Raw genomic sequence first — 20058 nt, 5'->3', positions numbered from 1 at the left:
GCTTCAGGATGGAATGTTGACTTGTGTTGAAATCATTCAATATTCAGCATATAACTAACATACCATTAAACTTATTAAAGATATGAATTTCAGAAAAAGAACTCATCATCTGATCATGCATATATACAATAATAAATATATATTTGAGGTTTATATGTACAAAGTTAGGAGATTGAGTTCAGTAATTTAGCTGATAAATAAACAAGGGAAGTTATACGAAAAAAAACAACACATTATTTATACAGAATCTGACTGTGCATATGGTGTACCAGATAATGGAGTAAAACCAGGTAGTTGTTGCTCACAACCAACGGAATCTGATTCTAACTCAGGGGTGATTGCAACAAATTTGAATCGACTACCCATTTGTTCATTGGTGACGAGGATTTCACACGCTGAAAACAATTCATCTTTTTGTTGTTCTGATTCACATTTAGACAATAAAACCTATAGAGAGTAAATGTAGTAAGCGAAAACAAACAAACAAACAAGTAAATATATTGAATACGACATGAGACAATCTGTAGCTTTATTGAGAGTAGGAATTATTAGATTCCGAGCAAATGTCTATTGAGATCTCCCGAGAATTCCTCAATAATTTTTTCAGAGGTCAGGAAAAGGATAAAGACATATTGTGTGATTAGCATTCAGCAGAAAAACCTTAGAAACTTTTAGAAAATTGACACTGATTAGATGATTACTCATCTCGTCGCAAAGTTCAGGATCCTTACATAAGTTTCCAGGTGTCAAAGGCCTCCAATAAAACAATAAATAGCATTTTTATCTGTACATTAGCTAAACTTAAAGTACAGCTTCTGTTCTTACTTTGAACCTTTTGTCTAGCATCCAGGGGTCAATTTTAGGACAATTCGGGAGATCTATGAAACAGCTAAGAAGTTATTAGCTAACGTTCGAGTAACCGATTTGTCAACATCTTACTCCCTGTGAGCAGTGAAAACCATGAGTATGGTCACATATGTACGATTATAAAGTCAACACTACCGAAGGGTCTTAAACCACCACAAAATGAGTATCGAATGTGATTTCAGTGTCCATGATGAAAACCAACTACGAGGCTAAACAATATCCGCAAACCTTTTATCTTAAGGGTAATAATTTTATTATAAACAGAGATGGAGTTTGAAGCGAATGATATTGAGTTCAAGCCACGGAGTGAACATTGACTTTGGGGTGTTAGCACATCCAGATAAAGAGTCTCAAATAATATAAAATGTGAGTCCTGAATTCCGACGCTAACCACTACCCATCTCTGCTTAATAGTGCTAGTAACTTAATGACAATCTCGAGGCAATCCGCACAGGATACACTTATCCCAGAACAGATTGATCAACTAGTCTTAAACAACACTGGAAAGATTTGAACGACCAATATATGTGAAGTGATAAGTTTATTATTATTAAAAGCTGAAAAACACAGTAGAGAGATATTAATTCAAATAAATTTTCATCTTATCTGATGAAGCAATTCATCATTCATGCATATCTACATATACTGAAACTAAGAACTGCACATCTATTATCCACGTGAAGGTTGATCGTACTGTCTATTACCACTACTTCGGATCAAGTGCACATCTGATTATGCTATAATTAAACAATGAATTCTGTATCACTGGTTAACATTCTTACCTATATTATAACGTTAAAAGCTGTAGTGCCGCGATTCGTTAATCGTTTACTTCGAAAACCGTTATGATTCTAATCTTAACGGTGCGTAAAATCAGAAGACAAAGGATAGCAGCAACTACAGCTTATTGTCGAATAACTCAGGTCAGAAAGTTAACAACACCTGAGCGAATATCAACGAGCGAGTGAGCGGCAAGCGAGAGAGCGAGTGAACAGGCGAACGAGGAGCAAGCGAATGAATAGCAAGCAATTACATAGGCAATTTATAGTCAAATTTAATAAGGGCACAGCAAAGCAAAACAAAGGTTGATAATAACATTTGCGTGCGTACATATATGGGAAGGAGTATGAGTCATCGAGTGATATTTAAGTAGTCAACATTTCGGATAGAGTGTCATGTGCTTTAGTGGTATAACAGTGCAAAGAATATGCAAATTGTTACTATCCAAATGACGATGTCTGTTAAGTAAGTTATAAAAAGGGCTTAACCAAAATTGGCTATAATCGAAATTGATTGTAGGATGGTTGCTATAATGCATTTAATACTCGCTGGATCTACATTTACAATGGAACAAGAGTACTAATTGTTTTCAACATGATCGTCATGAGTTGGGAGGACTAAATGGTAGTTAGATTCGTAGGTAAATGTATTTTATTCATCAGTCTTCGTGACCAGTGCAGATCGGATTATGCTCTGTACATTACTCAAAAGAGTACTAAAATAGATGCTTAAGATATAATATGATAACTTATATTTTAGGTAAAAATCTGTTCAATTAAAGGAACTGTGGAGATTAATTTGCAGTCAGCATTTGTCACAGATTTACATCATTTGAACTATCATTGAAAATCAAGCCATACTGTCGTTACCGACAACACTGAATAGTAGTTACGCGATGTTGCGAATTTGTTGAAATTGGAACTATGAACCACTGGGTTTCATGTCGTTAGTAATCTGCAGGTATCATGTTCACTATGAGACTTAAATGTCCTGAGCAAACGTTGACATGCATTTTCAAAAATACTAGGACAAAGCAGTTATTTAATGTTCCTTATATTTCAACATCACCTTAAATCGTATCGATCCACGGAGATCACTTACAAAAATATGCAACCATATGAGGGAAATAATAATAAGCAAACAAGAATATACATTGAAACTAGAGTTGAACCAGGATTTTCGGAATGACTAACGAGATATTCTACAGGTCAAACTATATGACTTGACTATCAATTAATAAATTTGTTCGGTTAAAATATTGAGCGACTGATCCGGTTCAAACGCTACTGACTAAAAGAGGGAAATAACTTTTGTTTTAAATCATAATATAAGCAAAGCTAAAGTATTTTTGTTGAAATTAACTTAAATTCCAAGTAGATAACATTCATAATTTTTAAATGCCTTCATAATGTGATAAATTTGTAAAAAGCAAGTCCATAAGGAGACAATCAAAAAATTTAATTACTTATCAATTGTTACCTTTAATCGGGTGAATAAACCCATATTGATAAGAAAATAAGCTTGAGTTACAGGGCCATGAAGTCTTACTAAAGTATTAGGAAAAAGAAAATTTCACTAGTTAAAATATTAACAGAGATGTAAAGTAGAGAAAAATGAAAAAGGGAGTTAAGTTACTTGATGTGGTGTTAGTCCATGACATCGTTGACTGTTGGACTGAATCATGTATACAAGTGCAACGTACTTGGTTGGGGTTCGTGCGATTATTGTAGTTAGTGGTTGAAAACATAGGGTGAAATGACTTATAATCGTACGCAACGGCGTGAATGGTCTCAATCTTTGTCTTCTCTAAGGTGCTGAGTTTTGAAGTTATGTCGTACTTTTTTATCCTGAGAATTAATTCTTCCTTACAGAATCATCAAGTGTAACCTCTTCTGCAACGACCGATATAATTACCGCTTCTGTTGCTCAGGCATTCCGCTGTGGTGAGGTGGTGTGGCAACTTTAATCAATGCACATATGTGCCAGATTCTACGTTGTGTGACTTACTGAATAAAAGTACTTAAAAGAATCTAATATACCTGTACAGAATTGTGTACTAAGGTTATAAATTTATGGTACAATACAGTAGCTTAATTCAAAACAGGTTTAAAATTCGAGAATTTCGATGATTGAACTGAAAGGTCTTATTGGTTAATGAGACCCGTTATTATTTTTCTTGAGTAAAGGTTCGGTAGTCATACGCTTTCAAGTGCGATTAATTAGCCATGTTGTAGTTTAAGACAACTAGATATGTCATCGTACATATTTAAAGATCATGTTGTAATTCATTTATTAAGTACAGCCTTATGCACGCGATTCAAGCTGTATTTTTTATTGTGTGAAGGCTGTGATATTAATCACTTGACCAAACTGAAGAGACATTAATGCGTTTGAACCTAAAACTAAATGGTTGATAATGAAGTACTTAAAACGCTAGGCTACCATCAAATCATGGTAATAACGAAACATTGTAGTTTCCGATTGGTCTACGGTAAACCATGTTTATGAACAACTGAGAATCTTCTAATAAGTTTTTATTTTATTTTATTTATTCAAACACATAAATATTGGTATAAGGAAGCACCAGATACATATGCGCCATACAAATCTCATTTGATTTGCTTGAGGGCTGTGATACTGCCCAGGTGCCCAAACTGAAGCAGATGGTTTTCTTAGGGGCCCACACCCGGAAGTAAGAGAAAGAATTTAAACTTAAATATACTATGCTGGATGTTTGAGATACAACAACACTTTAACGTCAATAATCTATAAGCTAGTGTAAGATAGAGAAGACAGAACTTTCAAGCTAGCTTTATATTCCCAACAGAAGTCAGAAATTGAAAAGCGACAACTCTGTTGATATGGTAATATGAAATGAACTTGGAACACGTAAAAAAGCGAACTAAGAGTGATAACAACCAATCGAACAACGGCAAACGTCATTATGGATACTAAAATTAGAGAAATTGCAACACGTTCGAGACCTTACGCTATCAACTTCTAGTTTCAATTATCCGATCGTTTTAATCTGAGGTTAGTGTTACTTCCAAATGTTGTCGATTGCTTTCGTTATTAAATGTAAGTGCATTCTATGTGCTTATTGAGTTATCGCCACACCTTTTTCCTGTCGGATTCTCTCATACACTCCCTCTGACACTCTCCCAACATACAAGGTACCTTCAGGTCAGACACGAAACTACCAAAATGTAAACGTTACAAAATGTCACCCAGGTAATATTTAAAGGAAAAACCGACATATAGTAACAAGAAAAAAATAGATAACCTGAGCTGTCTCCTTAGCAACTCCCTAATTCATTTCCTGATCAATGATATCAACTTGATAATCAATAATATTAGTAAGGGGGAAATGTCAAAGAGCTCTATGCAAACAGTTTTTTTCACTATAATATAATCATAATAATTAATTAAGAATTAGCCACTGAAACAAATAAGCTGAACAAGAAAGAATTAATTTAATTTTTATGAAAAGAAATAAACTGGAATAACATGGAATAAAATAAACAATTAAATAATAAACAAACCTTTAGCATCGGAGTTTTTGACTGCATGACATAAAATACTAAAATCAACATCACATGTTAGATCAGTGTGACCAGGATTGATGAGAGGATCACAAACTGAGTGTTTATGAAAACCCTGTAGAGAAAATAAAAGAGAGGATGTATTAGTGGTGTTGTAATGAGAAAAAATGTCTTTCAGAGCAGATTTATACATAAATACGTCGACTGTGTAAACAATGGTAACTTAGTGGTTAAAACATTCATCTTTCAGCGACTAATTCCTAGGTTCGAATACTTCACCTATTCCGGCTTGGTCTATCGGTAGTATCACTTAACCGAATATATACAATGTGGTCTAAAGCCAAGTGCATGATTTTGTACATATATATATATATATATATAGATATATATATATCAAACAAGTTTATTTAAATAAGCATTTGTATGTGACATACAAAATCACTTTGATAAACTTCTTTAACCCGAAACGCAACAGAGGAGTTTGTAGTGTCAGTTACTACGGCAAACCCACATATTTTATCCTAGCTACCTGATCGACCAATTTATTCATTCTTCTTGAGTCGCACTTTGACCTTGTCAATTATTCACTTGTCAACCTTGACTGTCCTTATGCAAGCGTGTGTGTGCATTTCTTATCTTACTCTTCACATGTCTAACTTATTTTCATCTGACTATAAATATTGATTTACGTTTGGTTAAATCAAGTTGGCTCACACGCCTTCTCCACCAGGCGTCATTTCGTTTCGTTTCACTTTCTGACCAACGATTGTACGAGATTTACGTATTCAAAAACCCATTCTTGTATTTGACTTATTTCATTTTGTTATTCATTAACACGGTTTCAGTCGGTAATTATGTATGAGGATTGGTGATATGTGTTTATTTATTTATTTATTTAAACACATATATATTGGTACAAAAGGGCACCAGGTACATATGCGCCACACAAAATAATGAAAGTAGGAAGAGAAGGGATGAAAAGATAAGGCGGACTGAAATGTACAACCAGAAGACTCTTTTAGTTAGGAAAGTTAGAACCATTCTTTATGTAGAGAGTAAAAGAAGGTTGCAGCAGGATCTCCACTGGCTTCTATTCTGAGCCATATCTGATAACGTCTCTAGCCACTGTGTTGCACCATCTCTCGGACCCCAACCAGGGAGTCGTGAAGGACCAACGGAAGCTAGCCCTTTGCAGCTTTCTTTCATGCCACGACACCATGTCATACACTGACCTCCTCTCCGCTTTTTCCAACCAGTCCCAGGGTCGGCAAATAATGCACGACGTGGAAGTCTCTGGGACGACATTCGTAAAACATGTCCAAGCCACCGAAGTCGGTGTTTCAAGATGATGACACTAATTGGATTACCGAACACACGATACCGAACCTCTGCATTACTAACATGGTGTTGCCACTGGATGTCAGCAATCCTTCGGAGACAACGATGATCGAACACAGAGAGACGTCTAACATCCTCAACTCGGAGAGGCCAGGTTTCACAAGCATAGAGCAAAACTGCTCTCACCGACGCGTTGTAGATCCGACCTTTTACAGCCAGACTAACATCACGAAGGCGCCAAAGATGGCCCAGATTGGCATAAGCCGCTCTGGCTTTCATTATACGTGCATCAATCTCATCACTCACGCCACCACCAGCGCTTATATAGCTACCTAGATACACGAACTTCTCAACTATTTCGATCTCCTCACCATTCAGGGTGAGTACAGGATGAGAATCCTGCCAGTCTTGTAGGAGTACTTTGCACTTGGAGGGTGCAAAGCACATGCCGTACCTGCGGACACTGATTGCCAACTGATTAAGTGCTGATTGCATGCCTTGGGCATTATCGCACAGTAAGACAATATCATCCGCATACTCAAGGTCGAGAAGTCGTTCTCCAGGCAACATATCCACACCGCCATTACTTACATCCACCAGAGCTGTTTCCAGGATGTCGTCGATGGCAAAGTTGAAGAGGAATGGTGAGATCGGGCAACCCTGCCTAACCCCACTGCTCGAATGGAACAAGGGAGAAAGGTGGTTGTATGCCCTCACTCTGCCTGAGGTGTTCGTATACAGGGCCTTTAAGATGTTAATGAACTTCTCAGGCACACCCTTCTTCAATAGACAATCCCAGAGAACAGTCCTGTCCAACGAATCGAAGGCCGCCCTGATATCAAGAAACACTACGATTGTTGGCCTGCGATAAGTATGACGGTGTTCTAACATTTGGCGGAGGGTGAAGATGTGATCAATGCATCCTCGACCAGAACGAAAACCAGCCTGCTCCTCGCGAGTCAATCGTTCTCGGGTTTTAAACAACCTACGAAGAATGACAGAAGCCAATAGTTTGGACGCAATCGAAAGTAGACTTATCCCCCGATAGTTATTGCAGGAACAACGTGAACCCTTTTTAAAGATAGGGACGACTATCGACTCATTCCATGATGTTGGAACACTTTCTTGTTCCCAAACCTTTCCAAACAACACAGTCAATTCCTTAGTCAGAAAGTCACCACCATCTTTAAAAAGAGCCGGAGGTAAGTCATCTGGGCCCGGTGATTTGTAACGTTTCAAGAGTTGGAGTTCCTTGCGGACTTCCGCCTCGTTTGGTGGATCAGTCGTCACCGGCCATGGGGGGCAGGACAAGCTGGTTGATGTTGCCGGAGCAGCAGGCCAGTTGAACTGCCCTTCGAAAAATTCCGCCCATCGTCCAAGACGTCGACAGATGTTAGTGATTGGCATCCCGTCATCCTCGTAGATTGTTTTACTCACACCAGACTTCTTGCTGCCAGTGGCTCGGATGAGTTGGAAGAGCTTCCGGCAGTTACCAGATGCAGCTGCTGCTTCCATCTCATTAGCACGCTCCGACCACCAGGCTTCCCGGTCCTTACGCAAGCTTTGCCCGATTTCATTACGTAACAGCCTTCGTTTGTGGTCAAACTCACGGTCACCCGGAGTAGACCGACGGGCTTCCATCAGTTGTAAGGAGCCAGAAGAAACCCAGTGCTTGTAAGCGGGACGTTTCGCGAAGCCGCAAGCGGCTTTACTCGCCATTTTCATGGCGTCGTGAAGATGCAACCAATGCTCACCTATACTTTTCGGTGGGGTGGTAGCTAGCCTAGAGGCTAGCTCCGCTCGATACTTACTTGCAACAGAAGTTGCAGCCAATTTACTAATATCAATCCGTTGGTGGTGGTCAATCCTTCGGCCACTGAAAAGTAAGGTGAGATTGGCGCAGACCAGGGCATGATCAGACTCCAGATAGGTACTCCAAAAGGAGCGGCAGTCTTGTACACAACCACGCCAGCGGTAGCTGATCGCGATGTGATCAATCTGAGTCCAGGCTTGGGATGCAGAGGGAGGACGCCAGGTGGCACACCGGCGATGACTGTGCCGGAAGTTAGTGCTGGCCAGAAACAGGTTGTGGTCTGTGCACAGTTGCAGTAGACGGTCCCCGTTATCTGTCCTGCGACCAACAAGTCCCCATCGGCCACCTAAACGACTCTCTTCTGTGCCTAGACGCCCGACCTGTGCATTCAAGTCTCCGGCTAGTACTACAATATCTGTCGAACGCGCTTTCTGGAGAAGAACTGTTAACTGATGGTAAAACTCATCCTTGATTGCATCCGGGCTGCAATCTGTCGGGGCATAGGCGGAGATGACGAAAAGACACCGTTTCTCACGCCGGTTTCTTCTTACTTTGATGGAACTTTCTAATCTAACAGCACATAACCGACTGTTAATGGGGATCCAATCGATTAGTGCTGCCTCAGCCCTAGCGCTTAGTGCGACACCAACGCCAGCAAGACCAGACGAAGATGCCACAGGGTCCCCGGATAAGCGCACGTGGAACAAGCTTTTCGAGGCGACAGATGGAGAGCGGATTTGTAGTACTTCACTAGAGTCTTGAATACGGGTCTCGGATAGACAACAAACATCAACATTAAGACCTTCCAAAGACATAGCCAGCCCTATCTGTTGTCTGATCTGCATTAGTGTGCGAACGTTGAAGGAAGCCAGCTTGAACGGCGTACGTGGTTTCAGAAAGACTGCTTCAGCATTCGTAATCGGTGGAAGCATTCACTTTCAACCAGACAGTGACTGGAGATCGTTTAGATAGGACAGATTTTCCAAGAGCGAGCTGCTGCATAAGTTGAAAAGTAAGGTTACACAAATTGGGGATAAAAGGGGGTGAATTAGCGATATGGTAAGTAATAATAATAATAATAATAATAATAATAATAATAATAATAATAATAATAATAATGTAAATTGTCTTGCTTCTAATATGAGCAGGAATAGTATCATCAATAGAGTTCATCATTTCATTCATTTGTGTGATATGTGTATTTCAACAGCAATCATTCGATAACCATCAGAAGCGATCTAACTGGAGTCAGATTTTGGGGCACTAAAAGTTCCTAAACTAAGTTTTTGATAGAATAAGCTGAAGTAGAACTTCGTTTAATTTTATTTCAATCTTTTGATTATTCAATTGTTGGCTGATTAATTACACTATTTTATTTGAGTATTGTTTAGATAACTGAGAAATCTTAAATACAATATAATATATATCCTCTATATATTCAGTTAGTTGGTCAGTTGATGTTGTCCCCTGAAATCGATTCAGTTGAGATTTGAGGGTGATCGATTTTATGAAGGAATTATAGTTTTGACTAACACCTCACAATCATTTCAGTATTTTATCATATCAACTTAATCTTTATGTTATGTCTGGCCGATTGTGAACGCTATATTCGCTTCCCTAAGCTAGTTCCATACCCCCGAGCTAGAACTATACACCGACTTGAAGACCAGAGAAAAGGCATAAAGTGTGAGGGAAGCACTTTACTACAGGGTTTCATTTACGTACATAAAATATGGGGATTTTATAGTAATTTAAGAGTCCTTGAGTTTTACTGAAAGTTCTAGAACACTGCTAAACATAGTAGCAGTGTATTAATCAGCCAATCAGGATCTCCACATGTGACTTTTCCATTTTCGTTATTTTAGTAACATAACTTCACATAACTTCTAATTAATCGCTGATTGGTTGAAATGCTCCTTGATGACCCCTGAGCTTGTTATGTCGCTTGCGAGAAAAATGCAGGGTCATCCCAACACTATATAACAAATTACATGAAATAATACTGAATATTATTAAATGATATATGCAAAGACTTTGACTTACACGAAATGTATCACCTTTTTCACCTTCATGACCATAATCAATCAATAGTGCACTACCACCCGTTTTATTAATTCGTTTGCATAATAATTGTGCGACACATATCATATCAGGACAGACTTCCACAGAGTCTCGGTTCGACAGATTAGGAACTAACTTTAGAAAATAATTAAAAAAATGCAATTATCTAATACTATAAATCTGATTAATTAACTTAGTAACCAGGTACTTGGGTGTGAAACAATTTAAATGTGAAAGTTAATGATACTACACGGTTTTGTGAACCGAAATAAGTATATTCGAGTCCAAACCTGGAACTTAGTGGCTGAAAGTCGAGTGCCTTAGTCACTAAACTGACACAAATATCTATGAAAAGACATTTTATATAATCATAAGCTTTACATATGACTACCAAATTGCAAGTTATAATAATGCCAAAAATAGGTAGCTTTTGGCAATAGCTTCGTACACTAAAGCAACATATTCAACGCGAAACGAAGATAAAGATTGACATTGTTTATCGTGTAAACTATCACAAATAGTTACTTTGATTTATGTCTTGTTTCAGTAGAAATTTTAAAAAGAGGTATATACCACACACATTAGTTCGGCTATTTGTGAGATTTATTTAATACGGTTGTGGTGGCGGTTGATATGCCAAGCCCATATACCATATTATAGCTTCTGGACAAGCCAATTTACCTGTCCATCATGAGTCATGTTTTCACCTTGTTAATTATTCACTTATTAACTCTGACCATTTTTGTATGAGCGTAGGTGTGTGTACACTTTTTATCCTAATTATCACGTTTGTCATTTATTCTTGTCTGACTATAAATATTGATTAACGCTTGATTAAAGTGAGTTGGCTTACCCACCATCTCCAATGCGTATCATTTTTGTTTCGCTAGCTGATATTTACTCATGTGCTTATAACTTTCTGGCCTGCGTCATTTGTTAATAAAACTGTAGCTGCCGCTTCTATTTGCTTTCTGATATTATGCACCATTAAGACCTGTATTATAACGGTTATTGAGGTGAACTATTAACGAAGCACGGTACTACACGGTTATATTACATGTAAGTAACTATTATGTTATACAATTTCTTTACTATATTTTATTGATCAATATTGTCAGTAATTATTCAGTCCTATTAAAACAAACATTTTCATTATTGTCCATGATTACCATTGGCTATTTGATATTAATCTCATTACTTCGAATGTAAGTAAATCCTGGATTCCGAGAAGTAATAAAAAATATTGTGATTTTTTCGATTTCAAATGATAATATTCAAGTGAAGTTGAAGCTATCTGATTTGACAGCTGAAATAAAACTGAATATCATCAATTTAGAGTTCAAATAAATACATTACTAGTAGTAATCAGTATAACGAAATGAAATTCTCAAGACAAATGACAGATCACTATATGTAGCAATAGTATTGATAGTACTAACAAAAGATTAGGCATAAATATTATGATATGCGAAGATAAATTTATGAAATAAAAGGTATGGGTATTTGCCGAAAAAGACTGAATGCATATGAGCCATTGAGACCGATTTTAAACCATATCGTTCAATGTCTCATACCATCAGTTGCGATAATCTCGTGGACCTTACCCGGTCTGTATTTATTTACAAGCCTTAGTTCAATAGTCAGTGACTTCACGAACTGATGTCAGATTTTAGTTTGGCTGTTATTGACTTACTTCAAATCTACTTCCACATCAGCAGATATCGCAAGCATTAGACTGTTGTTAGGCATGTGCAATACATTTTTCAACCACCTGATTCAATCAAGATTCACTACTTCATCAAATAACTTGCCATCTTAACCAACTACTCTGAGTCCAACCTCAGCATTACTCACTTAACTTATTGAGTGCACTGCTTAACAATCACACAAGTAAAATAGTTAGGCTGTTTGATTTTTAGTCTCAGAGAAGTTAATTTTGGACAAAATTTTAGTTATTGGGTAGGTTATTTGTGTCCTAAGATGAATACATGAATTTCAACTTAGAATGCGACTTAATACGAAAATCAAACAAGTAAAATGCTAGTGTTTATAACACTTTAGATCTATGTGGAGAAATTAGTTTTGATCACATACTACGGGATTATATTTAAAAAAATGAATGTTCGGATAATTTTTCACTTGAAAATGTCTTAGCATCTAGGTGCTCAGCAAATTGTTCTACAATTAAATTCTGATTAAAGGCTCATTATTTTAGATCTGTTAGTAGTATATTTAGTGACCTATCAAAAGTCGGCGTAATTCCAATTTTATTTTAGATTGTTGTGTAAGTTTCTGAGTTTGTAATTTTACATCACGAACTATGGTTAGACCACCAAGGTGGTCTAGCTTCAATTGACTCATGCTTTCAACTATGACAAATATAATTAATAGCCATGAGTAACGGTCACACAATACTGTGAGCAGAGTGAAGTTAGGAGTGTAAACCACTAGGTTTTAAGTCAGTGATCTAAACGTCAGTTGCTCACTAAGAGACATTAATATCCTGGGTTTGACTTCTTGTGAGGTGATTGGTGAATCTCATGCTAGAACAAAACAGCTGTCCTTGGCCTTTTAGTTCTTCAATAGTTTTCTAACCAAAATCAGTCTGTGTGATATGAAACTTCAATTCCATTTGTCCATAAATTATGACAATTATAGTTTCAGCTTTTTTGTGAAACATACGTAAATATTATACAACGGTCTAACGATTACTTGGTTGTTTAAGCTTAATGATGAAGCCTACAATATCGCGACGATTAGCTCATTATCGAAGAATTCAATACATGGTTCCAAAGATAGAAATAAGCAGCTTACCGGGAGATATACTATTGATGCTGGAGTTTTTGTGCCTGAACGTACAAAACATAAACTATTAGAATTCATCATAGAGCTAACTAAAACTTCGTGCCATTTTCCTTCATGCTTCTAAAATAAAACGAACGAGAGTGATAAGGCAAACAAACAGTCATAACTGCATATTGCTATCATATTGTGTAAATGAGTTAAAATAATAATAATAATAATAATAATAATAATCGCATGAATATTTTAGTGGGACATCTGACTCTAATGCATATTGGTCTCTGATATATATATCAGATTAATTTCGTTTAAGTTCCTTGACTTGAGACGTATATACGACGTAGTATTAAAGGCCGACATATGAAATATCACATAAAAATTTCAGGTAATAGTATAAGTGTAGAAAGACTAGAAGAAAATAGGAACGTATAGAAGATGGAGTTGGCAAGCTAGATAGATAGCTAAATAATTTTGTATAAGTTTATACACAGAATAGACAGTGGATAGGATGAGTACACACATACACATAAACATCAAAACATATATGGTTAGTGGAATAAACGAGACCAATTGTAGAGGATACACACGTATAGAAGGTCATAATCACTTATGAGAAGTATAGGATTATAAGGATAAAAATAGCACATTTATTACATGATCTTTAGATTTTTATCAACTACTTAAATAAGAACAGATTCCCGTAAGCGTATATGAAGTCATGAAAATATATGATAATTTACCTGAAAACGGTGAACTGGAAGCACATCAAAAAATTCGTGACCTATAAAAAATGAGAAATTTTCAGGAACTTGTCGTAGGTCAGTATGCCAAAATATAAGCGGAGGTTTATTATTTAAATGTGACAGAGTCTTTTCTATTGTTTGCTTTTGAGTCTGTCGCATTGATTGACTTATTTCAACTAAGTGTATTGATAATGTTGAATATATCTCTGGGAATTTGGAAAAAACCTGGAATAAAATGAAATACAATTGATTAGGATACATTTCATGTACGTAATTTACTAACGGCTAAAGTATGGTATGTGGACGAAATCGAGGGATCTTTAAAATGACGTTTTGATTTTGAAGCTATTTTTCAGTCATTGGCAGAGAACCTGTATGTATAAGAAGTATTTCGCAACAAAAATGACAAGATCTATCAGAAATAAGTAGTTTTAGGAAGTTCATTAGTTTATCGATGGCTATTATCAGTTCTCCGATTTTAATATAGTAGGAATACAGCCACATAATTTCGTTTATCTGGATGCAAACTTTTTCAGGCTAAAAGGTTTGTTTTTGATTCGTTCTTAAAACTATAAATGTTTCCCAGAGGTTTCATTATTACCTACAAAATCTTTGTTCCTAACTTCTCCGAAGTGTCAGGAAGACCGAGTTATAGGAAAGCTATCATTGTCCCCATTCTGATATGAGAAATTCATGTGTAAAAAACGGTATCTAGTTTGATATTCCTACTTCACCAGCTCACCTATTCTTCAGTTAAACGCTAATCAAATGATTACTTTGTAGTTTTATCATAAACAAGGAAAACTGATATGTTTACATGTTATGTAACATTGTGTAGAAAAGTGAGTTATCCGGTAGTTATAAAAACTTTTTGAGGTCTATACTAAGACATTACCATCACACATGTAGTGAAGTCAGTCAGTCACAACGTAGAACTTCGTACGTACGTATATCAGTTCGAGTTGCCATACCACATTAGCACAGAGATGCAGTTGTCGATTCAAATCCCATATTGGTAGAAGTAGTAAGAGTATAAGGATTATGTGAAAGATTAGGGTTTGAAGAAGTTATTGAAGGAGTATAATACGGTGAAATAAATTTGGAAAGAGGAAAAGGATACGGACATGAAGAATTCAGAAGATTAGAATTTGGTAGAACACAAAGAGTGTATGCACCTTTGCCATTGCAAACGATTTTGAGCCATGTCATTCAAGGTCTCTAACCATCGGTTGCTATCATCTCGCGAATCCCAACCAGGTAGTCTACACCTACCAACATGGCTCAGTCCAATTGTTAGTGACTTCATGGATTTGTGCCACGTTTTGGTCTGGCCGCCCCTAGCTTTCTTCCAACCTACTCCTACACCATGGAACATTGCACGTCTGGGCAGTCGGTGGTTGGGCATACGTAACACGTGTCCCAGCCATCTCAACTGATGAAGTTTCACTACTTCATCAATCGATTTGCCATCCTTACCTAGTACCCGTTTCCTAACAAGTAAAACTATGTCGTCGGCGTATTCCAAGTCAACAAGTGAGCCTCCCGGTAAAAGTTCAACTCCTGGAGGTTTAGCTGAAGAAAGTGTCATCTCTAAAAGTATGTCAATGACAAAGTTAAACAAGAATGGGGAGAGTGGACAGCCCTGACGAACACCACTTGAGGTAACCAATTCTGATGACAGTTCGCCATAGGCTCTAACTCAACCAGTTGTGTTCGAGTAGAGAGCCTTTATGAGGTTAATGTACTTCTTTGGTACTCCTTTCACTGACAAACACTGCCATAGAACCTCACGATCAACGGAGTCAAATGCCGCCTTAAGGTCAAAAAATACTACGATTGTGGGACGTCTGAATGTATGTCTATGTTCTAGGACCTGACGTAAAGTGAATATCTGGTCTATGCACCACGTCCAGGTCGAAAACCAGCCTGGTTTTCTCTAGTCTGCTCTTCACGAGCTTTGGTTAGGCGTCCTAGTATTATTGAAGCTAATATTTTAGACACTATATTAGTCAAACTGATCCCTCTGTGATCGTCACAGGAGGACTTTTGTCCTTCCTTATAGACTGGCACAATCAGTGATTGGGACCAGTCAGATGGAATTACGTCCACTTCCCAGATTCTACCTAAGACCTCAGTCAATCTCGCTGCTAGTACTGGACCACCATCCTTAAAAATCTCAGGGGTAAACCTGTCAGGGCCTGCTGATCTCCCTCGCTTCAGATTTCCTATAGCTTTTACAACCTCGTAGGGAGTTGGAGGACCTATATCAATTCTCCATTCAGGACGACTGGGGATCATAGGTAACTGAAGTGTGGCTGAAGGCCAGTTGAGCTGATCCCTAAAGTGTTCTGCCCATAGATCCAATCTCCTGGATTGAGAATGAATGATATGCCCATCTTTATCTGAGATGGTTTCACTGATACTTGGGTTCCTAATACCGGTTTCTTTAACGAGTCTGAATAGCTGCCTACTGTTACCTATTGCCGCTGCCTTTTCCATCTCTCTTGCTTTCTCTACCCACCACTGTTCACGATCATTACGTAGGCTTCTTATTAGCCTGCGCTTAAGCTGACTCCGCTCTTCGTTATGTTTAGAGCCAGGTGGGATGAGTTTTCGAGCATCTATCAGTGCGGTAGATGCTGCTGAGATCCATTGTTTCTCCCTAACCTTATAGTTGACCTTACTAGCGGATATCACTGCTGTCTCCACAGCTTTTCGGATGTCATTCCACGCTGCCTCGGGGTAGGCACAACTTACATGGCTGCCCAACTGTTTTTCCAGTTGTTCCTGAAATACTTTTTTTAGCTTGCCTATCATTAAGTAGAACCCTTAGAGGCTTACCTACAGTGTCTTTCTTACGTCCATTAAGACGCAGACAGATACGTGCACGCACTAGAGCATGATCTGAATCTAAACATGTGCTCCAGAATGAGCGACAGTCTTCTATAGAGCCCCTCCATCGGTGGCTGATAGCGATGTGATCTAATTGGGTCCAACGTTGGGACGAATTCGGGGGTCGCCAGGTCAAAAGATGTTTTTCCTTATGCTTAAAGTTAGTATTTGCAAGAAATAGGCGGTTATCTGAGCACAGCTGCAACAGACGGTCGCCATTATCTGTTCTTTGAGCCACGACACCATAAGATCCACCCAGGTGTCTTTCCCTTTCACTTAGTTTACCTACTTGAGCATTGAAGTCACCTGCCACTATTACTACATCAGAACGCCTAGCTTTACGGAAAAGGTCAGAAAGTTTCCTGTAGAACTCATCTTTTATATCGTCTGAGCTGCAGTCAGTGGGAGAGTAGGCAGAGACGACGAAGAGGCAACGACGAGTTTCCCTATCTTTTCGAGTCCTTACTGATCCGTTTAGTCGGACAGCGCATAGACGACTGTCTACTGGGATCCAGTCTAAAAGAGCTAGTTCTGCCCTAGGACTTAATGCTATACCCACGCCAGCGAGACCACGGGAAGCAGCATCAGGGCTTCCAGATACACGAAGCGTGTGTCGAGATGGTTCTTTATTTTGATAAGGTGAGTTCAAATGAATGATGCTACTCGGATCTTGTATGCGCGTTTCGGAGACGCAGCACACATCGATGGTGTATGATTCTAAAGTCCTAGCTAAGGAAGCCTGTTGTCCTATTTGGCACAATGTCCGGACATTAAAAGTTCCTACATGTAGTTTAGAGCGTGGTTTCAGGAGACCAGGAATAACGTTCCGTGTACTCGAATCGTTTGCCCTAGCGGTGCGAGGTGATAAAAGGACGTGGGAAGAGTTAGTCGTGGAGATAAGAGAGTTATTAGGTGTAGGAAGGATTTGAAAGTGACCAACTTGGTCTCGTGTGCAGTTATGGGTATGAGGGCTAATGTTACTTCCCGGCTGCCCACACCGTGGAAGGGTATTTCTTGAGGGACCTGAAAAGGAAGTTGGATTAGTGTTGGTCATAACGACCTGGGAGCGTGACCGCAGTGCCCAAGGGACAACTGCTTGAGGCCTGTCACGCATGGCCTTTTTGTGGGGGATTTTTGACGTGTTAGCTCCGTTCTTCAAAGGACCTTACCGCCGGAGACGGAAATCCGTGGGATAAGGCGAGGTGTGCATTTTTAGGGTCGACCTTTTCCAACCCCACCCCTCTTTGTGGGAAGGCAGCATTGCTGTCATGCTCGTTGTCTGAAGGAAACACCTTACTGCTGTCACACCTCTGTACAGTCGGCAGCCTTCGGACCTTGGGATTGCTGCTTTTAGTCTTACCGCTCTTCAACCGACCTGTCTGACATGGTAGGACCTTGAGGAACGATTGTTCCAGCCAGCATAGCTCGATTGAGTCATCACGATAGACAAGCCCGACCACCACGTCAAGGTAGCGGCGACGGTCTTTCACATGTAGTGAAAGATAGAAGCCACTCATTTTTAAAAATCGTTCAAACATTCGAAGCTCATTTTAATTCTGACTGGATTATCCGTATAGTATACTGTAACCTTAATAACTAACAAACTTGTATCATTTAAATTATTCAGTGGTATAGCTATAAATTGCTAAGAGACTGTTAGTAAATGCCACTTTCATTAAAACCATATACAGGTTCATGCATTCAGCTTTGGTGAACACTTTCACTATGAAAGGGATAATGATAATATTTGGATGAGGTGCTTGCATGTGTGAATCAGTGGGTTGACTACTAAACCGCCGCTTTACATTTAGAAACCTGTGTCAACGTAAATTGTTTAACGTAATTATTAAACTTACTATGCAAGGGAAAATAAAAGATGAATCTATCTGTGTTAAAGCCATCAATTTTAGGTAATACAAAGGTTACAAACGTAGTAACATAGATTCTTATTTTATCTAAATTTGATTACGAACGAATATCCACAAACAATCGGAGTAAAAGCAGTAAGGTTCTTTTAAGTATTTGAAAATAAATCACACAACCGTTTACAGATGTTTTTGTGAAAATTCTGCTGATTTCTGGGTCAGGTCGATTACCGACAACCAAACAACGTTGATTAGTTATTAGTACTTTTGCAAAACTCATTTTAAACCGCTAAGATACGCCAGGTTTTCAGATAAAATAAATAAATAATGGCATAAATATGATTTATTAAATCAAAGACATTATTGCATTTTCATCAAACAAACCCTCAGTATATCAGAGCAAAGTGTGCCACGTCCTGGACCAAGTTCAACGAGTTGTAGGTGTTTGGGGTTGTTTTGTCTTTTCCATTCTTCCAGCAACCATACACCTATTAACTACTAGCGTATTTTAGGCAAAAAACATGATTACCTCACCAAAGATTTGACATATTTCAGGTGAAGTGGTGAAATCTCCAGATTTTCCGAAAACACTGTGTGTATTATAATAACCCTGAAATGTAATTCACGGGAAATTCTTACAACCTACATATAACGGGTTAGATAAACATTCTTTCATGTATTCAGATACAGTTAAGGGTCCAAAAGTGTTAATACGTTCCAACAATTGCTTTTTTAGAGTTTCAGATAGTTGTTCTTGAGATTCGGGAGAACTAAAGTAACGGCCACAGTGTGTAATGCAAGACAGACTGCTGAGTACAATGCGCGGTTTTGAAAAGTGGAACATTCTCCACATTGAAGTTAAAATAACTCTTGAAGAACGAAAAATAGGCACTTTAGATAGATTATGATAAATAAAAAACCAACATTGTGTAGTTTGTAACTATAAAACCAAAGGACATGGAATAATGAAGCCTAACTACGAAGTGCGATTTATTATTGATTTTGGAAACTGGTGAGTTCACCTCAGTTTTAGCTTTTACAAATCCCAGTAGTATGAAATTTAGTTACGTTAAAAATGATGGTGATCATTAGTTAAGCAATCCCAGTTGAGTCATAACTTGCTATTGACTGAACTGACCACTTATCAGTACAAAAGTCCTCACACATTGTTCCTACGGTATATGCGTGAATTACAGATTGTACTAGTTTGTATTATAGCTGACAATAAGAAACACATAGAAAAGACATCCAAGATTTAGTTTGATCGTCACTAGAAATGTAAGTTACTGCTGGATTTATAAATTGTAATGGCTTGGCCAGATGATGGTGACTTATTTAAAAGAATGTTATTATCT

At 38.1% G+C, this 20058-nt stretch overlaps 1 protein-coding gene across 1 annotated transcript; it reads right to left on the bottom strand.

Moving 5' to 3' along the window:
* Positions 1-3108: 3108 nt before the first annotated feature.
* On the bottom strand, positions 3109-19547 carry Smp_125520 (hypothetical protein; the record flags this gene model as incomplete). The annotated part of the gene is made up of 8 exons (XM_018796292.1): positions 3109-3194; positions 5190-5304; positions 10384-10536; positions 13216-13326; positions 13944-14171; positions 19088-19198; positions 19233-19313; positions 19350-19547. The coding sequence occupies 8 exons, from the start codon at positions 19545-19547 to the stop codon at positions 3109-3111; spliced, it is 1083 nt and encodes a 360-aa protein (XP_018650519.1).
* Positions 19548-20058: the final 511 nt, after the last annotated feature.

This window comes from Schistosoma mansoni, chromosome 2 (assembly GCF_000237925.1).
Source record: "Schistosoma mansoni strain Puerto Rico chromosome 2, complete genome".
In the NCBI taxonomy this organism is placed as follows: domain Eukaryota; kingdom Metazoa; phylum Platyhelminthes; class Trematoda; order Strigeidida; family Schistosomatidae; genus Schistosoma; species Schistosoma mansoni.
Note: the sequence above shows the minus strand (reverse complement) of the source record. Positions and strands in the feature narration are given on the sequence as shown.